This window comes from Ovis aries, chromosome 7, assembly GCF_016772045.2.
Source record: "Ovis aries strain OAR_USU_Benz2616 breed Rambouillet chromosome 7, ARS-UI_Ramb_v3.0, whole genome shotgun sequence".
NCBI classification, from domain to species: Eukaryota; Metazoa; Chordata; class Mammalia; order Artiodactyla; family Bovidae; genus Ovis; species Ovis aries.
This window is the reverse complement of record NC_056060.1, coordinates 82,085,582-82,106,897: the sequence shown is the minus strand read 5'-3', so window position 1 is coordinate 82,106,897 and position 21,316 is coordinate 82,085,582. Positions and strand designations below refer to the sequence as shown.

General features: G+C 47.4%; 1 protein-coding gene across 7 annotated transcripts in view; it reads right to left on the bottom strand.

The window, feature by feature from the left end:
* The window catches only part of RGS6 (regulator of G protein signaling 6), a 608,791-nt gene that overhangs the window by 49,117 nt on the left and 538,358 nt on the right, over positions 1 to 21,316 (bottom strand). For all 7 annotated transcript variants that reach the window (XM_060418241.1, XM_060418242.1, XM_060418243.1 and 4 more), the window contains 2 exons: positions 8,934 to 9,059; positions 436 to 622 (listed from right to left, as the gene is read on the bottom strand). In XM_060418241.1, coding sequence (XP_060274224.1) covers positions 436 to 622; positions 8,934 to 9,059 — 313 coding nt within the window. The remainder of the gene's footprint in view (positions 1 to 435; positions 623 to 8,933; positions 9,060 to 21,316) is intronic.

The following is a 21,316-nucleotide window of genomic DNA, read 5'->3' as shown; positions in this document are numbered from 1 at the left end:
CATGGAATTCAGACATGCTCCATCACTGCAGGATTGGTGATCACAGTGCAGGGCGGTGGTTATGAGCATGGTCTTGATCCCTGGCCCTCCAGCCCACTCTCCCCACTTTGTTGATGTTGTGCTCTACTTTTCAGATTTTACTATGACTTACTATAGGACTTCGGGTTTTGTAAAACACTTTTGAGATTTTCCTGGAAAAGGCACACACATAATGGTAAACTTCTATTTCTACGGAATAACGTAACTCATTTAGGAAAAGCAGTCCTCCTGGAATTGCACTGGGCAACCACCTGGAATGGTCCCCATTGATGGCCTCATAAATAAAGGCTGAGATTATAACTACATACAACACCTTGGATGTGTGTTCAAGGACTCGAGTAGTGGAGTCGACACATGAACATCTTGGGACAGAACTATTTGATGAGATGAGCAAACCTGGGCATCTTCGAATGTGTATCTCCCTCCATCCTTGACGTTCTGACTGGTTATCTCATAGCTGTGAGAATCCAGGTTGATTGCGCTTGGGGCCCCGGGAGCCAGAAACTCTTGCCAGATTTCTTCCACCCTCCTGGCCACATCCTGGAGGGGCTGTTTCTTGAGATCTTGGACTGCCAACCAGAACCTGAAACAGAAGCACAAGGACAGTTCGTTCCAGGGGCTCCGACAGTAGCTGCTCTGTGGGACGTGGTCCTGGAACTGACATCCCATGGCACTCATTCTTTGCCCCTCAGCTGTCCCAGTAGTCATGTCCCAGGTCATGAAGGCTACAAGGATTGCTGAGAATACAAAGGTGCTCCATCATTGCACTAAATGTATGTTAGAAGATTGCCTTGCTTCTGGTTACCAAAAAGAGATTTTTCTCTCTCTACCTCAAGGTTTCTCAGCCTCGGTACTGTTGCCATTTTGGGCTGGATAATTCTTTGTTGTAACAGTCGCCTTGTACATAGAAAGATATGTAGCAGCAACCTTGGGTTTGGCCCATCAGATGCCAGGGGTATTCTCTCTGCACCTGCGACAACCAGAAAGTTTCTGGCCATTACCGAATGTCTTCTGGGAGGTGAATTCACCCTTGGGAGAGAACCAATGTCTGACATAGAAGCCACGACCCAGACAATGTGAGTTCCTTTTCCATATCTGGTGGGGATCAGTTGGAGGTATTCAAATGAAAGAAAGATCCCAGAAGCAATAGTATCTTGGAGCCATTAAGAATATTTGAGCTGGAAGGACCCAGCCATACATGCTGTTGATGGAGAAACGGAGCCTATTTGCAGCATCAATGTGGGCATGGTGTTTGGCATGTTCCCTGGAGGAGGGCATGGCAACCCACTCCAGTATTCTTGCCTGGAAAATCCAGGCAAGGACTGGGCTTGGACTGTAGCCCGCCAGGCTTCTCTGTCCATGGGGTTGCAAAGAGTTGGACACAACTGAGCAACTAAGCACAGCACAGGTGCTCAGAAAATGTCTGTTGGATTGCAGGTGGGCTCATCTGGAACAAAGCTGAAGGGACATATATCGGGGGTCCCTCTACAAAAGATTCTCCAGGGATTGCTGGAGAGAGAAGCCTCCTGTTCACGACTGTATTTGCCTCTCATGAATCCCTCAGCATCTGCTTGGTGCTGGAGGGCTGGGCGTGCACTGTGAGCTCTTTTCTGCTGAGAACAGCAGCCGCCAGGGCCAAAGCTTGGACAACAGCTCCCTGGGTCGTGACGATGGTTCCCAAGGCAACCCTGGAGAGGGATTTCAGCCGGACTCAGGTCTGGGTGGCATATTTTCTGTCCTGTGAACAAAACAGGCCAGTTTCCCCATCAATGAGACGGGAGGACAGGTCCCTGGCTGTGTGGTTCCTGCAGCCACGGGAATCACACGTACTCAAGTCAACGAAAGGGCAGGAACAAGAGAAGCTGAACCATGACATGGAGGAAGGTGCATTCAATCTGTCATCGAATTTCACCCAAAGTAAGAGGCACTCTTTTTTTTTTTAAAGGTTAAGCATGTTTTTCTGTTGCTCTTCAGAGGTGTGTGGAGCCATGTGCATGGCCTAAAGGTGCCACCCAGTGGCCAACTCGGGTAACGCAGCTTCATTTCCACCAGGAAAGAAGACTTGGGGGGGCGGGGCCGCGGGGAGTGGTCTCTGCCTGTGGGTCTGAGTTTGTGCGAGAGATGAGCTCTGTGAGCTCCAACTCTCCCCCTGATTTACCGTTTGGGATTCTGATGATCTCGCTAAAGAAAACCCTTGTGGTTTTCTCGCCAAGACCAAGAGGCAGGGAGGAGCCTTGACGGCTTGAGGAAGATGAGGAAGTCCTGCCTCCAGCTGTGCTGCCTTCTTGGCATCGTTGTGTCTTTCTGGGCTTCTCTCTCCTCCTGGCGCGGTGGGTTCAGAGCAGGGGGAGGCGTTTGTGGACGGGTCTGAGCACGTCCCATCCCGGTGTAACTGTGAAATACTCTCAGGCCCCTTGGGTGGGTGCTGTAGGGGCAGCCTCACAGTGACCACAGGTCGGGAGGGGCCTGGGTGGTAAGGCCTGGGGCTCCTGCCACTGACACTGGCCTCACTTGCCCTTTAACACCAGCCCTCTATCTTTCTGCTCACCTCAGGTCTTTCCTAATCCTGTCCTCTGGCTACCCAGGGACACAGTAGCCAGTCTTTAACCAGAGTCCAGACTAGTGGTGGTGGTGGAGCAGGGAGGGAGTTGGGCAGAGTTCAAAGGGGGCTGTTAACTGATCAGTTGTTCAGAAGGGTCTTTGAAGCTCAGCTGGGAGGGGGGAGTCTCCTCTACCCCCTTGGCCATTCCCTAAGGTTCCCTTGGTCTCTCTGCACCCCCACTCCCACCGAGGTTTGCCATGAAATGAAGGAGGCAGCCAAGTGCTTTCAAGTGAAAATGGTCAGCTGGTGAAGACAGTACCTACAAAGGCTTTCTTCTCCCAGAGGACCATGTTTGATGGGCAGGTAAAATTTAGGAAATCGGCTCTAAAGAGAGGAGCTAGTGTTGGTTTTCGGAAGGTTTTTGGAAGAAGACTGACGTGCAGCTTGGTGAGTCCCTGGCAGCCCTAGGGAGTCACCTCTGCCTGAGTGCTGGGCTGGAAGCAACTCCTTTGGGCCAGCGTCCATCCCAAGCCTACTGGACTCTGCAATTTCTTATACAAATGAGGATGATTTCCTGATGCCTCAGTCAGGGTCCTGTGGGCGTCACCTTCTGTCCCTTGTCTCAGTCTGTTCTGAGATGGAGCTCTGGGCAGGCCCCAAGGACCCTGCAGCTTCCGAAAGCCGCAGGCTCCCCATGGTTCCTGAGGCCTCAGCGGTCCTTTAGGCAGAATGAGTTGGGAGCCACATTAATGCACATCAGCTGGGTATAGAGAAGTCTGGGGCGGGTGGGAAGGGAAATTTCTGAATCAAATATAATCAAAAGGTTCCCTTTATCAGATAAAACCAAGAGTTTTTAAAAAAGTATAAAAAGAAACAATAGGCATGTTGGAGGAGAAATAGAAGGAGGAGCTGAGAGGGAAGACAGGGAGGAAGAGGGATGACACCCCCCAGACAGCAGTCTTCTCTCCTGCACGCATGGGGACCCTCTCGGCCTTCCATCTGCCTTGGAGATGACCTGCCTTATCTCTATCAGGTGACAGTAAAAATGCCGTCACAACCCCATCCTGACATCCCATACGTGTTTACCATCACCGGCTTCGAAGAACCTTTGTGCCAGTTTGAAATTCAGTACAGGCTCGGTTTCCCTTGTGGCTCAGCTGGTAAAGAATCCACCCACAATGTGGGAGACCTGGGTTCGATCCCTGGGTTGGGAAGATCCCCTGGAGAAGGGAAAAAGGCTACCAGCCCAGTATTCTGGCCTGGAGAATTCCATGGACTGTAATAGTCCGTGGGGTCGCAAAGAGTCGGACATGACTGAGCGACTTTCACTTTCACAGGCTAGGTTTGTATTGGCCATCTGTGAGCCCACGGGCCTGAGCTGGGGGCTCTGAGCCCCGGCTGCCCGGCCACCCTCCCCTCGAAAGAGCCCTAGAAGCGCCCCTCGCCTATCTCTTACAGACAGATGGGAGGCCCACTGAGGCCTGCGCTGGTCCGCTCTTATCACAAGCCTGCAGGTACCGCTGCTTCTCCAGGATGCCAGCGGGGAGGAGAGACTGTCAGCGGCCCTGGATCCGCCCACCCTGCATAAGCCTCCGTGCCTGCTGGTGGCAGAAGGGCTGTCACGACTGGCAGGCTAGGCGGATGCGTGGGTACCAGGGAGGTCACCTGTCCTGCTTTGTCGGAGTCGGCAGAGTCAGGGGAGGCAGCCCAGGGCCGACATCTGATCCATGTCATTGGCTTAGGAATGCCCGTGGGGGGCAACTGGCCTTCTCAGGGAGGCAGCCTGGGCTCAGAACCACCCCACCCCACCCCCCAGACCTAGCAGCTGGGGATGGGACTTGAGGGCCATCCAGGGCTGCCCCAGGTGGCCTTCTGTCTCCCGCAGGGGCGGGGTGCTGACATGGAATGGGGTCTCCTCCTCAGGGCTGGCTGCAACAAGGAGAACCATGAAGCAGCGGGCAGCACTCCATCCTTTCAGGAGGTCTGGCCAGGCCCTGGTTCCTTGCTTACCTATCTTCTCATCAACTAGGATTGTCATATGTTAGAAAAACTCAGCTTTTCATTTGTTCCTGGGAAAAGCCAGCTCCACGCAGAAGGAAGGGCCTCTGTGCCCTCTGCTGGCCAACAGAGACTCAGGAACAACTGCTGCCACTTGACTTGGTCTCTGTTTGGGCTGGGATCTCAGCACCAGCAGCACCAGCTGAGCTGAGCGACATTCGCGGGGCAGTGGCCCAAATGCCACAGGTTGTCCGAGTGCCAGGTGAGCACCTCTGTCCCCATGAATCATGTGTTCAGTTCTTGGGGAAGCCCACCAGGCCTGGCCCACCTCCCAGGGTCTTCTTAGGACTCGGGGCAACTGGGAGGCTGGAGTGCTCCAGGACAAACTGCTAACACTCCTGCGCTCTCTTTAATTGCTTCTCCCTTCAGCTGACACTGTGTGGAACCAGGATAATCAATCTGCAGGTTAGAAGAACAACCACGTTCTCTCAGGAGACGTTACAGCTCATAAAAAATGTACAGGGGACGCTCTTGGCTGCGGGTTTTGATTTTTAACTCGTGCCCTGCTGAGCGGCAGTGGTGGTCAAGTCAGGGAGGATGAAGACTTGTGCAGGTCGTAGGACTTCCCTGGTGGTCTGGTGGCTGAGACTCTGCGCTTCCACAGCAGGGGGCGTGGGTTTGATCCCTGGCCCAGGAACTAAGATCCTGCATGAACTAAGATCCTGTGTGCCTCTTGGCACAACCAAAAAACCAAAAAAGATTTGTTGTGCAGGAGAGGGGGCAAAGGTGGCAAGGGGCAAGGGGTTCCTGTCTCCCTTCTAGGAAAGCACACAAAGAAAAGAGAGGGACCAAGCCAGACCACGCCCTGGGACCCTCTGCTTCAGAACCAGGAGGTCCCACCTTGCATGCATTCTAGAGGCTCTGAGCAAACAGCTGTCTCCCGTGGGGGATGCCCACCCTATCCAAATGGAGCCCTGGGCTCAGCCTACAAACAGCCTGCAACCATGAGCCCTGCTGTGTGCCGCAAATGCCCTGGCCACGTGGCCTGCAGTGCTCAGAGGTATTGCCCCTCCCTCATCTCACAGGCTCACCCCCCAAAAAATGATGAAAGAAGATGTCCACTTGTATGATCACAGACCTCTTTCCTTCAAGGATCCAGGGTGACCTTTTGCTGTGGTGAGAGCAATACCTATGCCTCTTTGGGGCTCCTCTTCTCTGTATTCTGAAGCACTGGCAGAAACTGAACCACTTGGCTGGTGAGCTGGCAAGATTTTTCTAGGTGCCATGCAAAAATGTCATGCTCTAAGTACCCCTTTCACTGGAGAGATGCAAAGGAGCTTGGGGAGACAGACGTGGAGAAGCCTTTGCAGTGCACCTAGTTGAGTCCCGGTCAGTCTCTCTCTTTCCCTCCCCTGATCCAAGGCCAGCTGCCTGGGCTTGACCAGTCCAGGGGAGGAAGGACCATCCTGGCATGGCCAGCACCACAGGTGGGCAGTGTCCTTGAGCTGTGCCGCATGGCATGGCCCTGGCGTTCACCTTTACAGGGACCACAGGGGAGGTGTAGCCACAGGGCCCCCCTGGGTGAGAGGTGGGACGCATTCAGCTCTGCATCCTCAGGACCTGGGTCACAGCGGATGCCAGGCTGGTATCTGTGGCCACAGGAATGACTGCAAATGGAGGGGGAGGAAAGGACCTGGTTCTAGGCGACCCAAGAGTCCTAAAGTTGTGTGATTTAAAACCAAAGCTTCCCCCATATATCCAATTATGCTGAATATCATACAAGTAGAATTTGGGCTTGCAGAGAGGATTTTAGAAGCTCTTGGGCTATACTTTTTATCTCAGGCTGTTCTATTTCCTTTATCCGCTCTCCTGTCACGGATCAGAAGGGACCCTCTTTAAGTCTGGATTTATGCATTCACGCTGGGGGAGGAGATTAGTTACTGCACACTCACACCTGCTCACATGCACTCTCTCACCCAGGACTGACTGCAGCCCTCCTGGAGTGAGGCGCTGGCAGAGTATAGGAGGTAAGGTAGGAGGAGGCACTGACACCTGCCAGGGACACCCTCCTCCGTGTGCTTCCGGCCTGAAATGCATGCAGATTTCATGGTCCTGGCTACACTCAGACTGGGCAAGGCAGTGCTAAACCAGTTGATGGTCCCACCCCGGGGCCCCTCACAAGGACCAGGATGCTGTGGTCATCCTTCCAAATCTCCACAATGGTGCAGGTGGCTAAGAAATAGCCAGGTTATGGGAGCCTCTATACAGTTCCATGGGCTTTTGGAATAGCTCAGTTGGTAAAGAATCTGCCTGTAATACAGGAGACCCAGGTTCGATCCCTGGGTGGGGAAGATCCCCTGGAGAAGGAAATGGCAACGAACTCCAGTATTCTTGCTTGGAAAATCCCATGGACAGAGGAGCCTGGCTATAGTCCATGGGGTTGCACAGAGTTGGACATGACTTCCTGACTAAACCACAAACCACACAACACTCCGTCTTGGGGTCCCTGTGGATAGGGATGAGCAGGGAACATGGGGAGAACCCCCAGGGCTAGCTCATGGGGACCAAGCTGAAGGTGGGATTTGAGGCTGAACTAGTCACGCAGAGTCTGCCTGGGCACAGCATGCTGGCCACAGAGAGGGTGGTTTCCCACCCAGGACACTTGCAGGCACGGCCTAGGAGGCTGGTCTGAGCACCATCCTGATTAAGTGGTCTAGAGTCAAGCCTTCTATTACAAATACTCAATCAGGAATTGAAGCAAAGTGTAGAATAATGCCTCAGCACAAGGAAAGAGCTCTTCTGTGTCATAACCTGAAATCAGATATTCAACCTTATCTGGTTTACAATAGGTACACAGCTGCCTGGAACAGCCTTGCTATTCGAGTTAATCAGCATCTACCCATCCTCCCAGGACTGCGTGGTGTGCGAGAGTTCCCCCCCCCCCCACCCGCCACAGCTCCGCTCTCAGGGTCTTCCAGCTGAGAGCAGCCCCCCTCCCTCTTTCTCGTCTACATCAGTATCTTGTACACTCTTTAGAGCCCAGCTTATGATGTGCCTACTCTGGTAGGATGTTTTGAAAACATTACCAAAACGGTTCTCAGAGTTTACACTCATTTATATTCATTTAATGATTTAAGGATTTCTTGTGTGTTTTTCTCAAGGACCAACAAGGTTGCTGCAGGCAAAGATCATGCATCTTATCTTTCTTACATCCCCTCCGCAGATTCTTGGGGGCTGGAGACAGCATAGGTGTGTGATAAATATCATTGATTGATGTACGGGACTGATATGGTCTCCAACTCCAAATATATAACATGGATTTTGTACATTAACACTATAGCACACAGTCTTTTGTTCACAGAGTATGGTCTTTTTAAAGGAAAAAAAAATTAATAAAGTCACTCTTTGGAAAAATGCCATTGGAAGATGGGAATTAACTTTTATGTAAAATAGAGCCTGGTGCCAAGAAGACACTGAGATTTCCATCTTTTCCGCTGAGAAGCCATCACTTGGCCAAGATGAGTCAGGGTCTTAGATGTCACATTTTCTGTATGTCTCTGTTTCTACATCTAATACAATGAAAGCCTGAATAAATCCCGGGTTACTCAGTTTTGCATGACCACCATCCCTACCCCTTTGTACAAGCTCCCTTGCTTTTCTCTTATAATGAACCCCATGTTTTAAAAGGTTTTTTTTTTTTTTCTACTAGACAGTAACTATCACTGCATTAGTACATTTTCCCCATCTTGATTACTCATAGACCAATAGAACAATCAATGTTCTCACTGGCGTCAAGTGACCAAAGTAACCACTACATGGAGTTGCTAGAATTCCCCCCCAAAAGGAAAAGTATATTTTAGTTAGCTTTTATAGTTATGTCTCCAGTTCTTGAACAGTATTTACTGTGACTTCTTGAAATTCTGAAGTGAACCCACTGACTCCTCTTTTTTCTGGTTAGCCTGTCAAGTATTCAGGACCCCAGAGACTGGAAAGTTTTAAAGGGAAAGGTCTCTGAGCTCCCTTTCTGCCATGGAGTTCCATGGTTTTATGGTTTTAGTGTAAGAATGGTGTCATTAAATCCATTCGACCATTGACTTATTATTGAAGACATGTTTCCAATAGCTTGAACACATGTCATCTGGATTTAAAGAACCAAAAATTGTGGTGTTGGTGGGTGTTCATCCAGTGATAATAAAGCCTGAACATAAAGTTTATTCTCCAACCTCGGCCACATTAATTGGAATTTGAATTTGAGCCATAGCATTTGACTGAGAAAGGGAGGTGTCAAGAGAAACCGATGATGCAAATTTCTTCACAAACACCTGCACACAACTCAAACCTTGGAGAGATGTACCTGAGGTTTTCTGAACTGAATTCCGACTCCAGGAATCGTAGAAACTGGTCCCGCCCCACCTGGTCCTTCAAGATCTCATCGAAAGAGAAGCCCCATCTCTTCACTCGCTGCTGGCTGGGCTCTTTGCTTTGGGAGAGGGAACAAAGGTTTAAAAGGTGATCAATACCAGGCAAAAACCTGTGGCACAGTTTCTTCAACAACTCAAATTTATTTAGCTGTCACAGGCCAAAGGGAAATGTCTCATTTAAGTGACAGAGTCCATCAAACCTGCACAAATCCTGAATGCGGACTTTTTTACACCAACACTAGCCAAAGGTAAAAGTCTCTTTAAAGAAGGTGTTTGAAAGGGGCCACGTCGAGGGGATGCTTGCCAAGTGCTGCTTACAGGACATCCAACAACTCCACTGATTTGGCTTCCCTGGGCCACCCCTGTCAGTCACGGGTCCAACTCTTGACTCCATCATTTTACTTTTTTTACTTAAAACCTGAGGATGCTTTGTGAATCTGATCTTTCGTCAAAGATGCTGCCCCCACCTCCTGCCCCTTCCTCGGTTCCCAGGGGAAAAACAGAGTCCAGTTTAGAACCAAGTGATGTTCAACTGATCAGAAATATGCCAGCTCATCCAGGATAAACCCGATACAGGTGCTTAGAAGCCGAATGTTGCATCCATTCATTGATTTAACCACCACCTGCGCAGTGTCTACAATGGTTTAGGCATCGTTCCCAGCCTTCACACCTGTTAACTCACTGAATCCTTGAAACTACTCTGAAAAATGTACTAACACCATCCCCATTTTGCAGATAGGGAAGCTGAGGCCTGGTGACAATTTACCCAAAGACCCACTAGGAAGGGATGGAGTTGAGGCTCAAGTCCAGACCGCGTGGTTCCAGAACACAGCTCTCAGCTCTGCCGTGCTGCCTCACGTCCACAGGACTCTCTCCAAACCAAAGTGTAGGGACGGGGCACAGAGAGTTGGTCTTATTCATTTGGCGTTGGAAGATGAAGATATTTCCTTCTGCTTCTGTCTTTCCATTTACAGTTCCTTTGCTGTATTTACTCCTCTGACTTCTTTAAGCAGCAATAGGTTTCCAGTTCATGAGCTATATACTGCTCTCTCTCACTCAAGTGGTAGTCTGTGGACCAGCAGTAGAATCTCAGGACCCATCTGATCCGTGGAATTGAAATCCACAGCTTAGCAAGATCCCTGGGTGATTTAGTGCACATTAAACTCTGAGACACATTGGTCTACCAATAGTTATTTTCCTCCCTTTTTTGATATCCATTGATTTACTGATATTTAATTTAGGTCCAAAAAGAATCAGAGGTTTACAGGAACACACAATTACAAAACCAAAACAACAATAACAAAATCCCCAAACCCGTAAACATAGGCAAGTATAATAATAAGAACAAGTGATGGTAAATCTTGGTTGTTGTCATTTAGTTGCTACGTCATGTCCAACTCTTTTGTGACCCCATGGACTGTAGCTTACTAGGTTCCCCTATCCATGGGATTTCTCAGGCAAGGATACTGGAGTGGGTTGCCATTTCCTCCTTCAGGGGATCTTCCCAACCCAGAGATCAAACCCATGTCTCCTGTACTGGCAGGTGGATTCTTTACCACTGAGCCACCAGGGAAACCCAAATATAGGAAAGAATAGTGATAAAAACAAGTGATGATAAGTCTTAGTAGGGGATGGTTATTATACCAAAAACCTAGGCTAGGGGAACTACTGCCAGTGAACAAAAAAATTTTTTAGAGCTTCCTTGGAGCCAAGATAAAAAGAGATTTGAATGGATTGCACCACTCTCAACATTTGAAAGAGGTAATATGTAAGTTTGCCAGTAAAGACAACTTTTGCTCTAGTATTGAATTATAAGAGGAATTGTCTCATAAGTCTTTACATTAGGAGCATTGAAACAATGAATGATATTTCTGATACCTTTATTAAAAAAAAAAGTGCAGGAAATTTTTACATACAGCTATTGGGTTGCCAAAAAGTTCATTTGAGTATTTTCATAACATGCAAACTTCTCAGAGTTCAATGTGCACTTAAATCACTCAGGGATCTTGTTAAGCTGGGAACTCCAATTCTGTGTGTCTGAAGTGGGGCTAAGATTCCACTGCTGGTCCACCACTTGAGTGGAAAGACAACAGCATGTGTCCATGAACTAAATACTTTCAACAAACGTCAAAAGCACGATGTTAAATTCTAGGGTGGTGAAGGTATATCTCTGGAGAGCCAAATAACGAAGTATGTAGCTTCACTGTCATGGAGGGCATGGCATCCCGCTCCAGTATCCTTGCCTGGAGAATCCCCATGGACAGAAGAACCCAGCGGGCTATAGTCTGTGGGGTTGCAAAGAATTGGGCACAACTGAGTGACTAAGCACAGCACAGAACAGTTTCATTGTCATTTGGCTTGATACAAGAAAACTGCAAAAACTGGTGGAGAAAATATTCCATTCATTTTCAGGCTTTTTGCAGGAGCTCAACAGTAGCCGTCTCTTCACTCCCCAAGTCCAAACATATGCTCCCCATGCAGCTCTGTTGCCAAGGATGGAAGGTAGAAACGGAAAGAGTGTTGGCGTGGAATGAATGGTAGCCACATTAAAAGGCTCTTGCCCACAGGGTTCAGAACCACTACACTGTAGCCTCAGCAAATGATGTAAAGAAGGTGCATTTCATCTGCGAGCACTAAGCTATGAGCCCTGCACTGTAGCACAGTGTACAGCGATCACATCCACATATTTCCCTTCTTTTTAAAAATAGACACAACCTTTTTTATGATGTCTTCCATGGAATTTCTCAGGCAAGAATACTGGAGTGGGTTGCCATGCCCTCCTCTAGGGGATCTTCCCAACCCAGGGATCAAGCCCAGGTCTCCCACATTGCAGGCAGATTCTTTACCATTTGAGCCACCAACAATTCCAAGGAATTCCAAGAAAGATTTTTTCCGAAAGTTCCAGGCTGGGCTTTCTGTAATGAGCCAAGACAGATCCTGGATTCTCTCAAACTCAAGCCACAGAATCAAACTCAACAGCTTTCCAGAGGACAAAAAGCGCTGTTACTATCCCCACCCTGGGGTTGAGGCAAGCAACAAATGGAAGCCCCACCGAGCTGCAGGAACACATCGCTTTTGCCAGGGTCATGCTGTGACCTGGGATGGCCACCAAGCTTGCAGGGCTCTTTGGGGATGGTGTTGATGGCAGCTGTACCCCAATCAGTGGCTGCGCCCAGAGAGCTAGGTGTGGAAAGTTGCTCAGTCTTTGTTGTGTCTGTGTCATGGACACACGTCCACCACCGGTGTCACTACTTTCTGGTTGGCAAGCAGTGAGTCCGTATTCATTCCACCAGGTTCCTTGGTGGTGGCAGGGGGAAGGGTGGTGGAGGATAAGGGCCATTTTGGGGGTAAGCCAGAGAGCCAGGGGTGTCTCTAGACACAGAACCGGAGGCACAGGACAGATGTCTGGATATACAGAAAGCTGCAAGCTCAGCCTTCAGCAGAAACAAGGAGTTTTGGAGAGACAGGCTACCCTGGTGTGGCGGTTTCCTAGTTGGCCAACATACCACCAAACTGGATGGCTTAAAATAGAAATGTATTCTCTCACAGTTCTAGAGGCTAGAAATCTGAAATCAAGGCGTTAACTGGGCCACACTCCCTCTGAAGGAAAACCTGGTCCGTGCCTTCCTCTTAGCTTCTGATGCTGCCAGAAATCCTTGGCATCCATGGCCTGCTCAGGCGTTACTCCAGTCTCTGCCTCCGCCATCACATGGTATTCTGCCTCTGTGTCTGGTTTTCACACGGCCTTTGCTCTGTATGTGCCAGTGTTTATGTTTTCTCTCCTTATAAAGATATCAGTCATGTTGGATTGGACTTCCCTGCTGGCCCAGTGGTAAAGAATCCGCCTGCCAAGGCAGCCAACACAGGTTCAATCCCTGGGTCGGGAAGATCCCCTATAGAAGAAAATGGCAACTCACTCCAATATTCTTGCCTGGGGAATTCCATGGACAGAGGAGCTTGGCGATCTACAGTGCATGGGGTTCATAAAGAGTTGGACACAACTCTTAGCAACTAAACAACAGGAGCAACATACTGGATTACGAGCTTACTCTACCCCAGGGTGACCTCACCTTAACTAATTGCATCTTTAATGGTCCTGTTTCCAAATAAAGTCACATTCTGAGATTCTGGGAAGGACTTGAACTTTTAGGTGACACTATTCAGCCTAGTACGTCTGGGTTCCTTCAATTACTCACTATTCACAATCCTATTTCTGTGTCTGGACACCCTACATCTGCTCTTTTTCCTTCTAATAATCTGGTCATTGGATCTATCCTATTAAAAGCTCCTTGGATACAACTTTTCTATACATGTCTTTCTTGTACCTCTTGATTATTTCCAAGCACCATCCCTTTGAAGGTTTAAGATCAGATGTGAACATGTTGCTACCATGGAATGATCTCTGTGGTTATAAAATAATTCCGAAAAGTTATCTCTGGATAGCCATCCCCAGGTGACTAGTACAATAACTTTCCCTTGGTCTCACTCAGATAATCCATGGAACACACAGCCCCTCTATTTTCATCCATTGTATAGTAAGGCTTTCTCATGACATATCTCTGATTATGGTTTTGTACCATCACTTAACTCTTAAAGGGTTTATGTCACTGTCTTTGCAGCTATCTTGTGAGCTCTCTGAGGGCAGAGACCACATCTTTGTATTTATCATAGTGCTTTTCACACGGCAAGTGTTTAACACTAAAGGGAAATCAGTAAGAAAATGTGTACAGTAATGTGGGTGATGTGTCCTTATATTGACATTGATGTGTCCTTATATTTCTAATTGCTAGCTGGATGTCTTTTTCCAACTCTAATTTCTCTTTCGTGCCCATTGCTTCTCACCAAATTCCTGCCTCCCACTGAGCAGCCCAAATTAACATAGCCAAGACAGGTGGCTCTCCCAGGGAGTCTGTCTTTCATTCCAGCTGTTCTCCCAAATCGAGAACAATAAAGCCAGATTCAGAATAAGCATCTATCTACAAGAACATCCAGCTATCTTCAAAAGGTTTCAAGTTACTGGAAAAATTATGAAACAAGGGATTGTTCCTTAAAGAGTGAATAACCAATGAGTCCATCTCAAGACCAAGGTTATTGAAGGAACAATCACAATATTACTTAATGCCCCAAGAAAACCTGAGGGTCCTAATACTTCAACAGGAGTGGTCCTGTTGTTTGTTTCTGTGGAACAAACCATCTTCAAACTCAGTGGCTTGAAACAACAATTTATTCTTCTCTCTCAACATCCACGGGTTGACTGGGCTCAGCTGGGAGGTTCTCACTTCAGGTCTCTCAAGAGTTGTAGATGGATAGTAGCTGGGGGTGGTGTCATCTGAAGGGTGGACTGGGTTGGACATCCAAAATGGCTTATCACATGGCAGATGATGCGGATTTTGGCCAGAAGCTCAGCCAATGCTCTCAATCTCCATGATTTCCCTGATCGCTTGGATTTCTCATAGCCAACAGGTTTTTAAGAAAGAACGTCTTAGGAGCAAATGTCTCAAATGACCAAGAGCTGTTTTATGATCTGTTCCCAGAATATTACTCCTGCCATACTCTGTTGGTTAAATAAGACGTCAAGACCAGCCTGGATGAAAAGTGAGGGAGGTGTCCCCTTCCCATGGAAGCAGCAGGGCCTGCATACAAAGAGGAAAGCACTGATGGGGCCGTATATGGAGACTGACTACCACGGGGAGGGAGACTGACTAATACCATGGATTTACAGTTCTATCAGACTTGCTGAGTAGCTCAGTGATGGTCTCTGCCCCTCAGCACATTGGGCTAGTTGGGAGTGGATGCCTTTGACCAAGTAGGATGAGCCGGGTTCCTTGTAGCTCTTTGCTCATGTGCCTGTTGCCCAGCAGAGAGAGAAAGTCAAACCAATACCATGTGGTGAGGGCAAGTCATGAACCCCCAATCCTGCAGGCAATGCCAGGTTCTTGTTAGAGCTACTATCTGGCTGATGGCATCTTCCCAGGGACACTTTCCTGGTGGTATTCAGATGACAGTGGAGTGGAATGAAGTGAAGTGAAAGCCACTCAGTCATGTGAGTGCGGCCTCAGTCTTTGGGACTCCATGGACTATACAGTCCATGGAATTCTCCAGGCCAGAATACTGGAGTGGGTAGCCTTTCCCTTCTCCAGGGGATCTTCCCAACACAGGGATCAAACCCAGGTCTCCCACACTGCAGGCGGATTCTTTATCAGCTGAGCCACAAGGAAAGCCCAAGAATACTGGAGTGGGTAGCCTATCTCTTCTCCAGAGGATCCTCCTGACCCAGGAATTGAACTGGGGTCTCCTGCATTGCAGGCAGGTTCTTTACCAACTAAGCTATCAGGGAAGCCCTCAGATGACAGAGCTCTCTCCAACTGAGATCTGGCAATTTGGGGCTGATTCTTTCTCAGTGATGAGCCCTGGCAATCACTATCTTCTTTATCTAAATTTGACTTCTCAGAATTTTCACTGAATAGACTTCAGGTATATCCTTTAAAGAGGCAGTCTTGTATTGCCCTCTGAACATTCCTTTTCTCATTCTTGGATTTCTAGATCTAACAGTTTTTCTGAGAAGGAGAGAGGATTGAAGCACAATTTCTTACTGTCTATGCTGCATCCTGCTTTATCCTGCCAATTATTCTATTAATCCCTGTTGTTGTCTTTGACTGGTTTGTCTATAAACCCTACATGGCTGAGACAGTATGTTCAACTCTGTAGAATCCAGACGTTATCTGTGATGACCTCTGCCCTGGGCATTGGAAAGAGTCTGTACCCATTAACTCACGCCCAGGAGAAATCACAGCCCACCTCAGATGAACATGAAGTCCGAAGCGACCCCTACGGTCTCCCTCGACTCTTCCATACAACTTCATCCATCTTCACCAAAAACGAACTTCATATGAAGTGTTTGAGAGGGTAGAAGCCTTTACTGAAATTGGAGGATCTTGAGAAGGGTCTTGAGAAGATTGTACCATCCAGCAGCAGGCAATTTAGAAATCACATATTCAGCATTCCCACTTTGAAAAGTCCTTGGACACCTCAGCACTAGGGGTTTTCATGGCTCTGAACGGAGGCTTACTCTCTCTTGTCTCTCTGCTCCTCTCTCCACCCTCACTTTCTACGGCCCTGAGGTCTCCCCTCTTGGGGACTAAAAGTACATTCATCTCGTTTTCTTATGGGGCACAACTTCTCCACTTGTTGTGGAGTCTCTGCCAATACTCCTGGTTTTAGGGCCTGACTCTGTGCCCCAAGTGACATTAATGTCCTTTGCCAAAAAGGAGGAATCCTGGAGCCAGGAGGTAGGACAGCATGTTATTCACCTTGCTACGTGGGTATCTTGAGAGACTTTCTTACTTAGAAGATAGCACATAGTAGGTCTCAATACTCTTTATTGGTTAAACTAAATTAAACTGAAACTGAGAAAAAGATGACCTTCGATTATTTTGCTGGTCACATTCAGCCCTTGTTTCATGCACAAAGGCTGTTTCATCTCTAGACTGAACAAGCATGTTGGCGCTGATCCCTGACTCTGTAGCACCAGAGGCAGGTTCCCAATCACTGCCAGCATCTGACTGGGTGGGAAATGTCCTGCTGGGAGAAGAAAGAGGGCCTCACAGCTTCTCTTCATTCTCCCTTGTATCTGCATAACTAGCTTGAAGATGAACAGAACACTGTAGGTGTTAGGTCAGATGTTATGATTATAGTAGAAGCCTGAGCTGTAAAAACAGACCCAGAACCTAGATGTGGGGGCAGTGAGCCCCTTGGGGACAAAGTGCTGATATGTTTGAATAGACCAACAGGCCAAGTGGCTACCATCTTCCCAAACTATCATGCTTTTTTTTTTTTTTGCTGAATTTCAAGAAAGGAGGAAATCCCAATGTCATCAAGGTGAATTAAATTCATGCACTTGACTGCTCTTCCTTTCCCAAATGCCAACAGCACTGCCGATAAATGGTCACTTCTCCACTCACCCTCCATCCAACCTATACTTTCTGAGTACCTACTACATGCCAGACATAGGTCTAGATGCTAAAATAACTGTAAGTCTTGTTTAGAAAGAGATCCAGGGGGAGGATGTGATCTAGAAAGACTGCATGGATGTGGGGTGGCCACTACAGAGTGAGTGGTCACCAAAGACCTTCCTGAGAAAAAGACACCAATGCTGAGTGAGGCTTGAATGAAAAGGGAAGCCAGCCATGTGAGGGTCTGTGAGAGGCAGGAGGAGGGAACAGATAAGAATCTGGAGTCCAGTGAAATATCAAAAAATAGAGTGTAAGAGGCAAATAAATTTCCTACCAGCAGAGGATAAATGTTGAGGAAATTTGGGAACTTATGAAGCAGGTGAACTGGTGATGAAGCTGATCGTGGGCCACCTAGGCTTCCAGTGGGGCCATCTGGGAATAAGATAACTGGGTGTTGCCAGCAGAAGCCTGGGAAAATCCCAAGCCCTGAGCAGCAAGACTGGAAGTAGGGGCAGCTGCTACGTACTGAATGGGGGCGCATAGGGGAGGAACTCAGAAATATCAGACACAGGTTCCCCGGGCCAAGAGGGTCTCTAAATAAAAGGGGGACATTTTCTGGCCAGCTTCTCACATAAGTAGTAAAGCCAGAGGGCAGTGCCTGTGTAACCTAGGGCTGGTAGAGCTAACATGGATGAGAAAACATCTCAGCAAGGCAGGGAGACTTCCAAAGATGCTGAGGTTTCCTCCTGCTGCTCACCGGTTTCTGCAGATCTCTCTGTGTCCCCCTAAGATCCCTCAACAGATGGGAGAAGAGTGTCCTTCTTGGGGTGCACCGTGGAGAGGAAACTGAATGACTTAAACCCATCAGGCCCAAACCAGAGTGGCGCGCCTGCCTGTGGGAACGTTAGGCCAAGGAAAGGCTGGGCTTCCAGATCAGGCCTGTAATTAGCGTAAGATTAAACAAACAAACAGTACGCCACTGCCAGAAATGATTACTTAACTGACCTGGAGAGGGGACTAGGCACTGGTATTTTTAAAAATAAGCTCTCTAGGTGGTTCTAATATATAGTGAAAATTGAAAGCCAAGACCTTCACTTATGAAAACCAGTAGTACCCCAAATTGTCTGAAAGGATCTGCTCTGAATAGTGATTGGGGTAATGACACAATGAACAGAAACAATGATTCTCTGATCAATGACACCTTGTGAAATAAACTAAGAGGCAGAAATAGAGGGGAGATATGAAAAAAATCTGAATTCCATCCTCAGGGCAATTCAAGAGGATAAACATCACTAGAACCGAGCCAGGTTGTGAAGAAAAAGCAGTCCAAGAATATTATAAATTCTTGGAAATTAAAAGCACAAACGTTCACTACCCCTCCCAGCACTCAGTAGGAAAAGAAAAATTCGTTAAAGTATAAAATCACAGAATGGATACCATTGAGACTGGTGACTCTGAAGAGTAACTCAAGAGATTCTATTCTTGAATATAGAATAAAAAGACTAAGAGATGGAATTTTTAATAGAGAAAAGATAAGAGATAGTGCTACTACACCCCAGATGACCAGAGTTCCTACAAAAGGATTTCCTGAAAAGAGAGGGTAGAATGGAGAGGGAGAGAGATAGAAGAGAAGCAAGTTAAAGAAAGATTTAAGTTCTTGGATCAGATCAAAGGGACTACCAAGGACATGTCAGAAATAATTAAAAAGAAGTTGCCTTTCTTACATGGGGCTTCCCAGGCGCCTGACTAATGCAGGGGACATAAGAGACACGGGTGCAGTCCCTGGGTCAGGAAGATCCACTGGAGGCTGAAATGGCAACCCACTCCAGTATTCTTGCCTGGGAAATTCCATGGACAGAGGAGCCTGGCAGACTACAGTTCATAGGGTTACAAAGAGTCGGACGCAACTGTTGTGACTTAACACACACACACGCGACTAGACCAGAACTAGGGTAAGAAAGCTAACACAAAACTTGACTAATAAAGTAAAACTCAAGGAAGAGAAAAAGAAACAGGGAGAAAAATTAGATTCAGAAAACAAACAGCTGGGAAAAATGTAAACTATGTGATCTGAGTAAATGTGACTGCTTTCTATCCCCACGTCCAGGGCAAAACACATCGCTAGAAAAATGGCAAAGGACACACACACAAAAAACACAGGCAAGCCACCAAAGAAAAATGAGTATCTAGTAATCATAAGAATAGATTCTCAAGTATTTTAACAAAAAATATAAGCAAAGTGAGATGTTTATTTTAATCTGTCAGATTGGGGAAGATGAAAAAGATTGATTGATAATGCTTGGGTTGTTTTTAAGTTGCTTCAAAGTTATTTGAAATATATATAAATTGGAAGAAAATATAGTATGTTTACTTTATTCCTAAATGAGCACACATGTGCTGTGGAGCGCTGCACATCTTCTCAACCCCGCCACCTTCATTTCCTATTCCGTGTTGATTTTTGCCCAGTAATTGCTTTTTATCACAGCAACTGCCCCAAACACCCGGATTTGCAAAGATACGGCATCACTGGAAGGAATATAATGTGATCTAATGTTGGAAACAGGGAACTACCTTAAGCTAGTCGTTTATACAGTATCTGACATAGGTCGAACATCAGTGTTTTCCTTAATGATTTAGAATGTCTCCTGGGAATCCTATGAGTTCCCTGCAGCAGCTCAGAGTGGTTGGGTGCAGTTTGGGAACCACGGCATTAAACTGTCAACAAAGGCTCTTTCTGGAAAGTGAGATTGGGGTGGAGCAAGAGAGAGTTTTCTTTCTTATATACGTTTAAACGGTTTGAAGGGCTTCCCAGGTGGTGCTTAGCGGTAGAGAACCCACCTGCTCATGCAGGAGACATGAGATGCAGGTTCAGTCCCTGGGTTGGGAAGTTCCCCTGAAGGAGGGCATGGCAACCCACTCCAGCATTTTTGCCTGGGAGAATCCCATGGACAGAGAAGCCTGGTGGGCTACACTCCATGGGGCTGCAAAGAGTCAGACACGACTGAAGCAACTGAGCATGCACACACACAAAGACAGTTTGAACCTTTTATAATGAGCATTTGTGACTTCTATTCCTTTTTACAAGGTTTCCATCTTAAGAAAAGAAGTCAGAAAAAAAGACAAGGGTGAAAGTGAATGAAAGAGATACAAAGAAATGAAGAACAAAATAAATTGTCTAGCCAAGGGGCAGAGGATGCATCCTCTGTAATCTCCAATGTGGTCTAAGACCCCCTGGGCTTTAGTTGCTTAGCTATTAAGTAATACCAGACCACCTGACCTGCCTCTTGAGAAATCTGTATGCAGGTCAGGAAGCAACAGTTAGAACTGGACATGGAACAACAGATTGGTTCCAAATAGGAAAAGGAGTACGTCAAGGCTGTATATGGTCACCCTGCTTATTTAACTTCTATGCAGAGTACATCATGAGAAACGCTGGACTGGAAGAAACACAAGCTGGAATCAAGATTGCCGGGAGAAATATCAATAACCTCAGATATGCAGATGACACCACCCTTATGGCAGAAAGCAAAGAGGAACTAAAAAGCCTCTTGATGAAAGTGAAAGAGGAGAGTGAAAAAGTTGGCTTAAAGCTAAACATTCAGAAAACGAAGATCATGGCATCTGGTCCCATCACTTCATGGGAAATAGATGGGGAAACAATGGAAACAGTGTCAGACTTTATTTTTTTGGGCTTCAAAACCACTGCACGTGGTGACTGCAGCCATGAAATCAAAAGACGCTTACTCCTTGGAAGAAAAGTTATGACCAACCTAGATAGCATATTCAAAAGCAGAGACATTACTTTGCCGACTATGGTCCATCTAGTCAAGGCTATGGTTTTTCCAGTAGTCATGTATGGATGTGAGAGCTGGACTGTGAAGAAGGCTGAGCGCCGAAGAATTGATGCCTTTGAACTGCGGTGTTGGAGAAGACTCTTGAGAGACCCTTGGACTGCAAGGAGATCCAACCAATCCATTCTGAGGGAGATCAGCCCTGGGATTTCTTTGGAAGGAACGATGCTAAAGCTGAAACTCCAATACTTGGGCCACCTCATGCAAAGAGTTGACTCATTGGAAAAGACTCTGATGCTGGGAGGGATTGAGGGCAGGAGGAGAAGGGGACGACAGAGGATGAGATGGCTGGATGGCATCACTGACTCGATGGACGCAAGTCTGAGTGAACTCTGGGAGTTGGTGGTGGACAGGGAGGCCTGGCATGCTGCGATTCATGGGGTCACAGAGTCAGACATGACTGAGCGACTGAACTGAACTGAACTGAAACACACCAGCTTCTCTCATCTGTATGGGCTTCCCTGGTGGCTCAGACAGTAAAGAATCCTCCTGCAATGCAGGAACCTAGGGTCG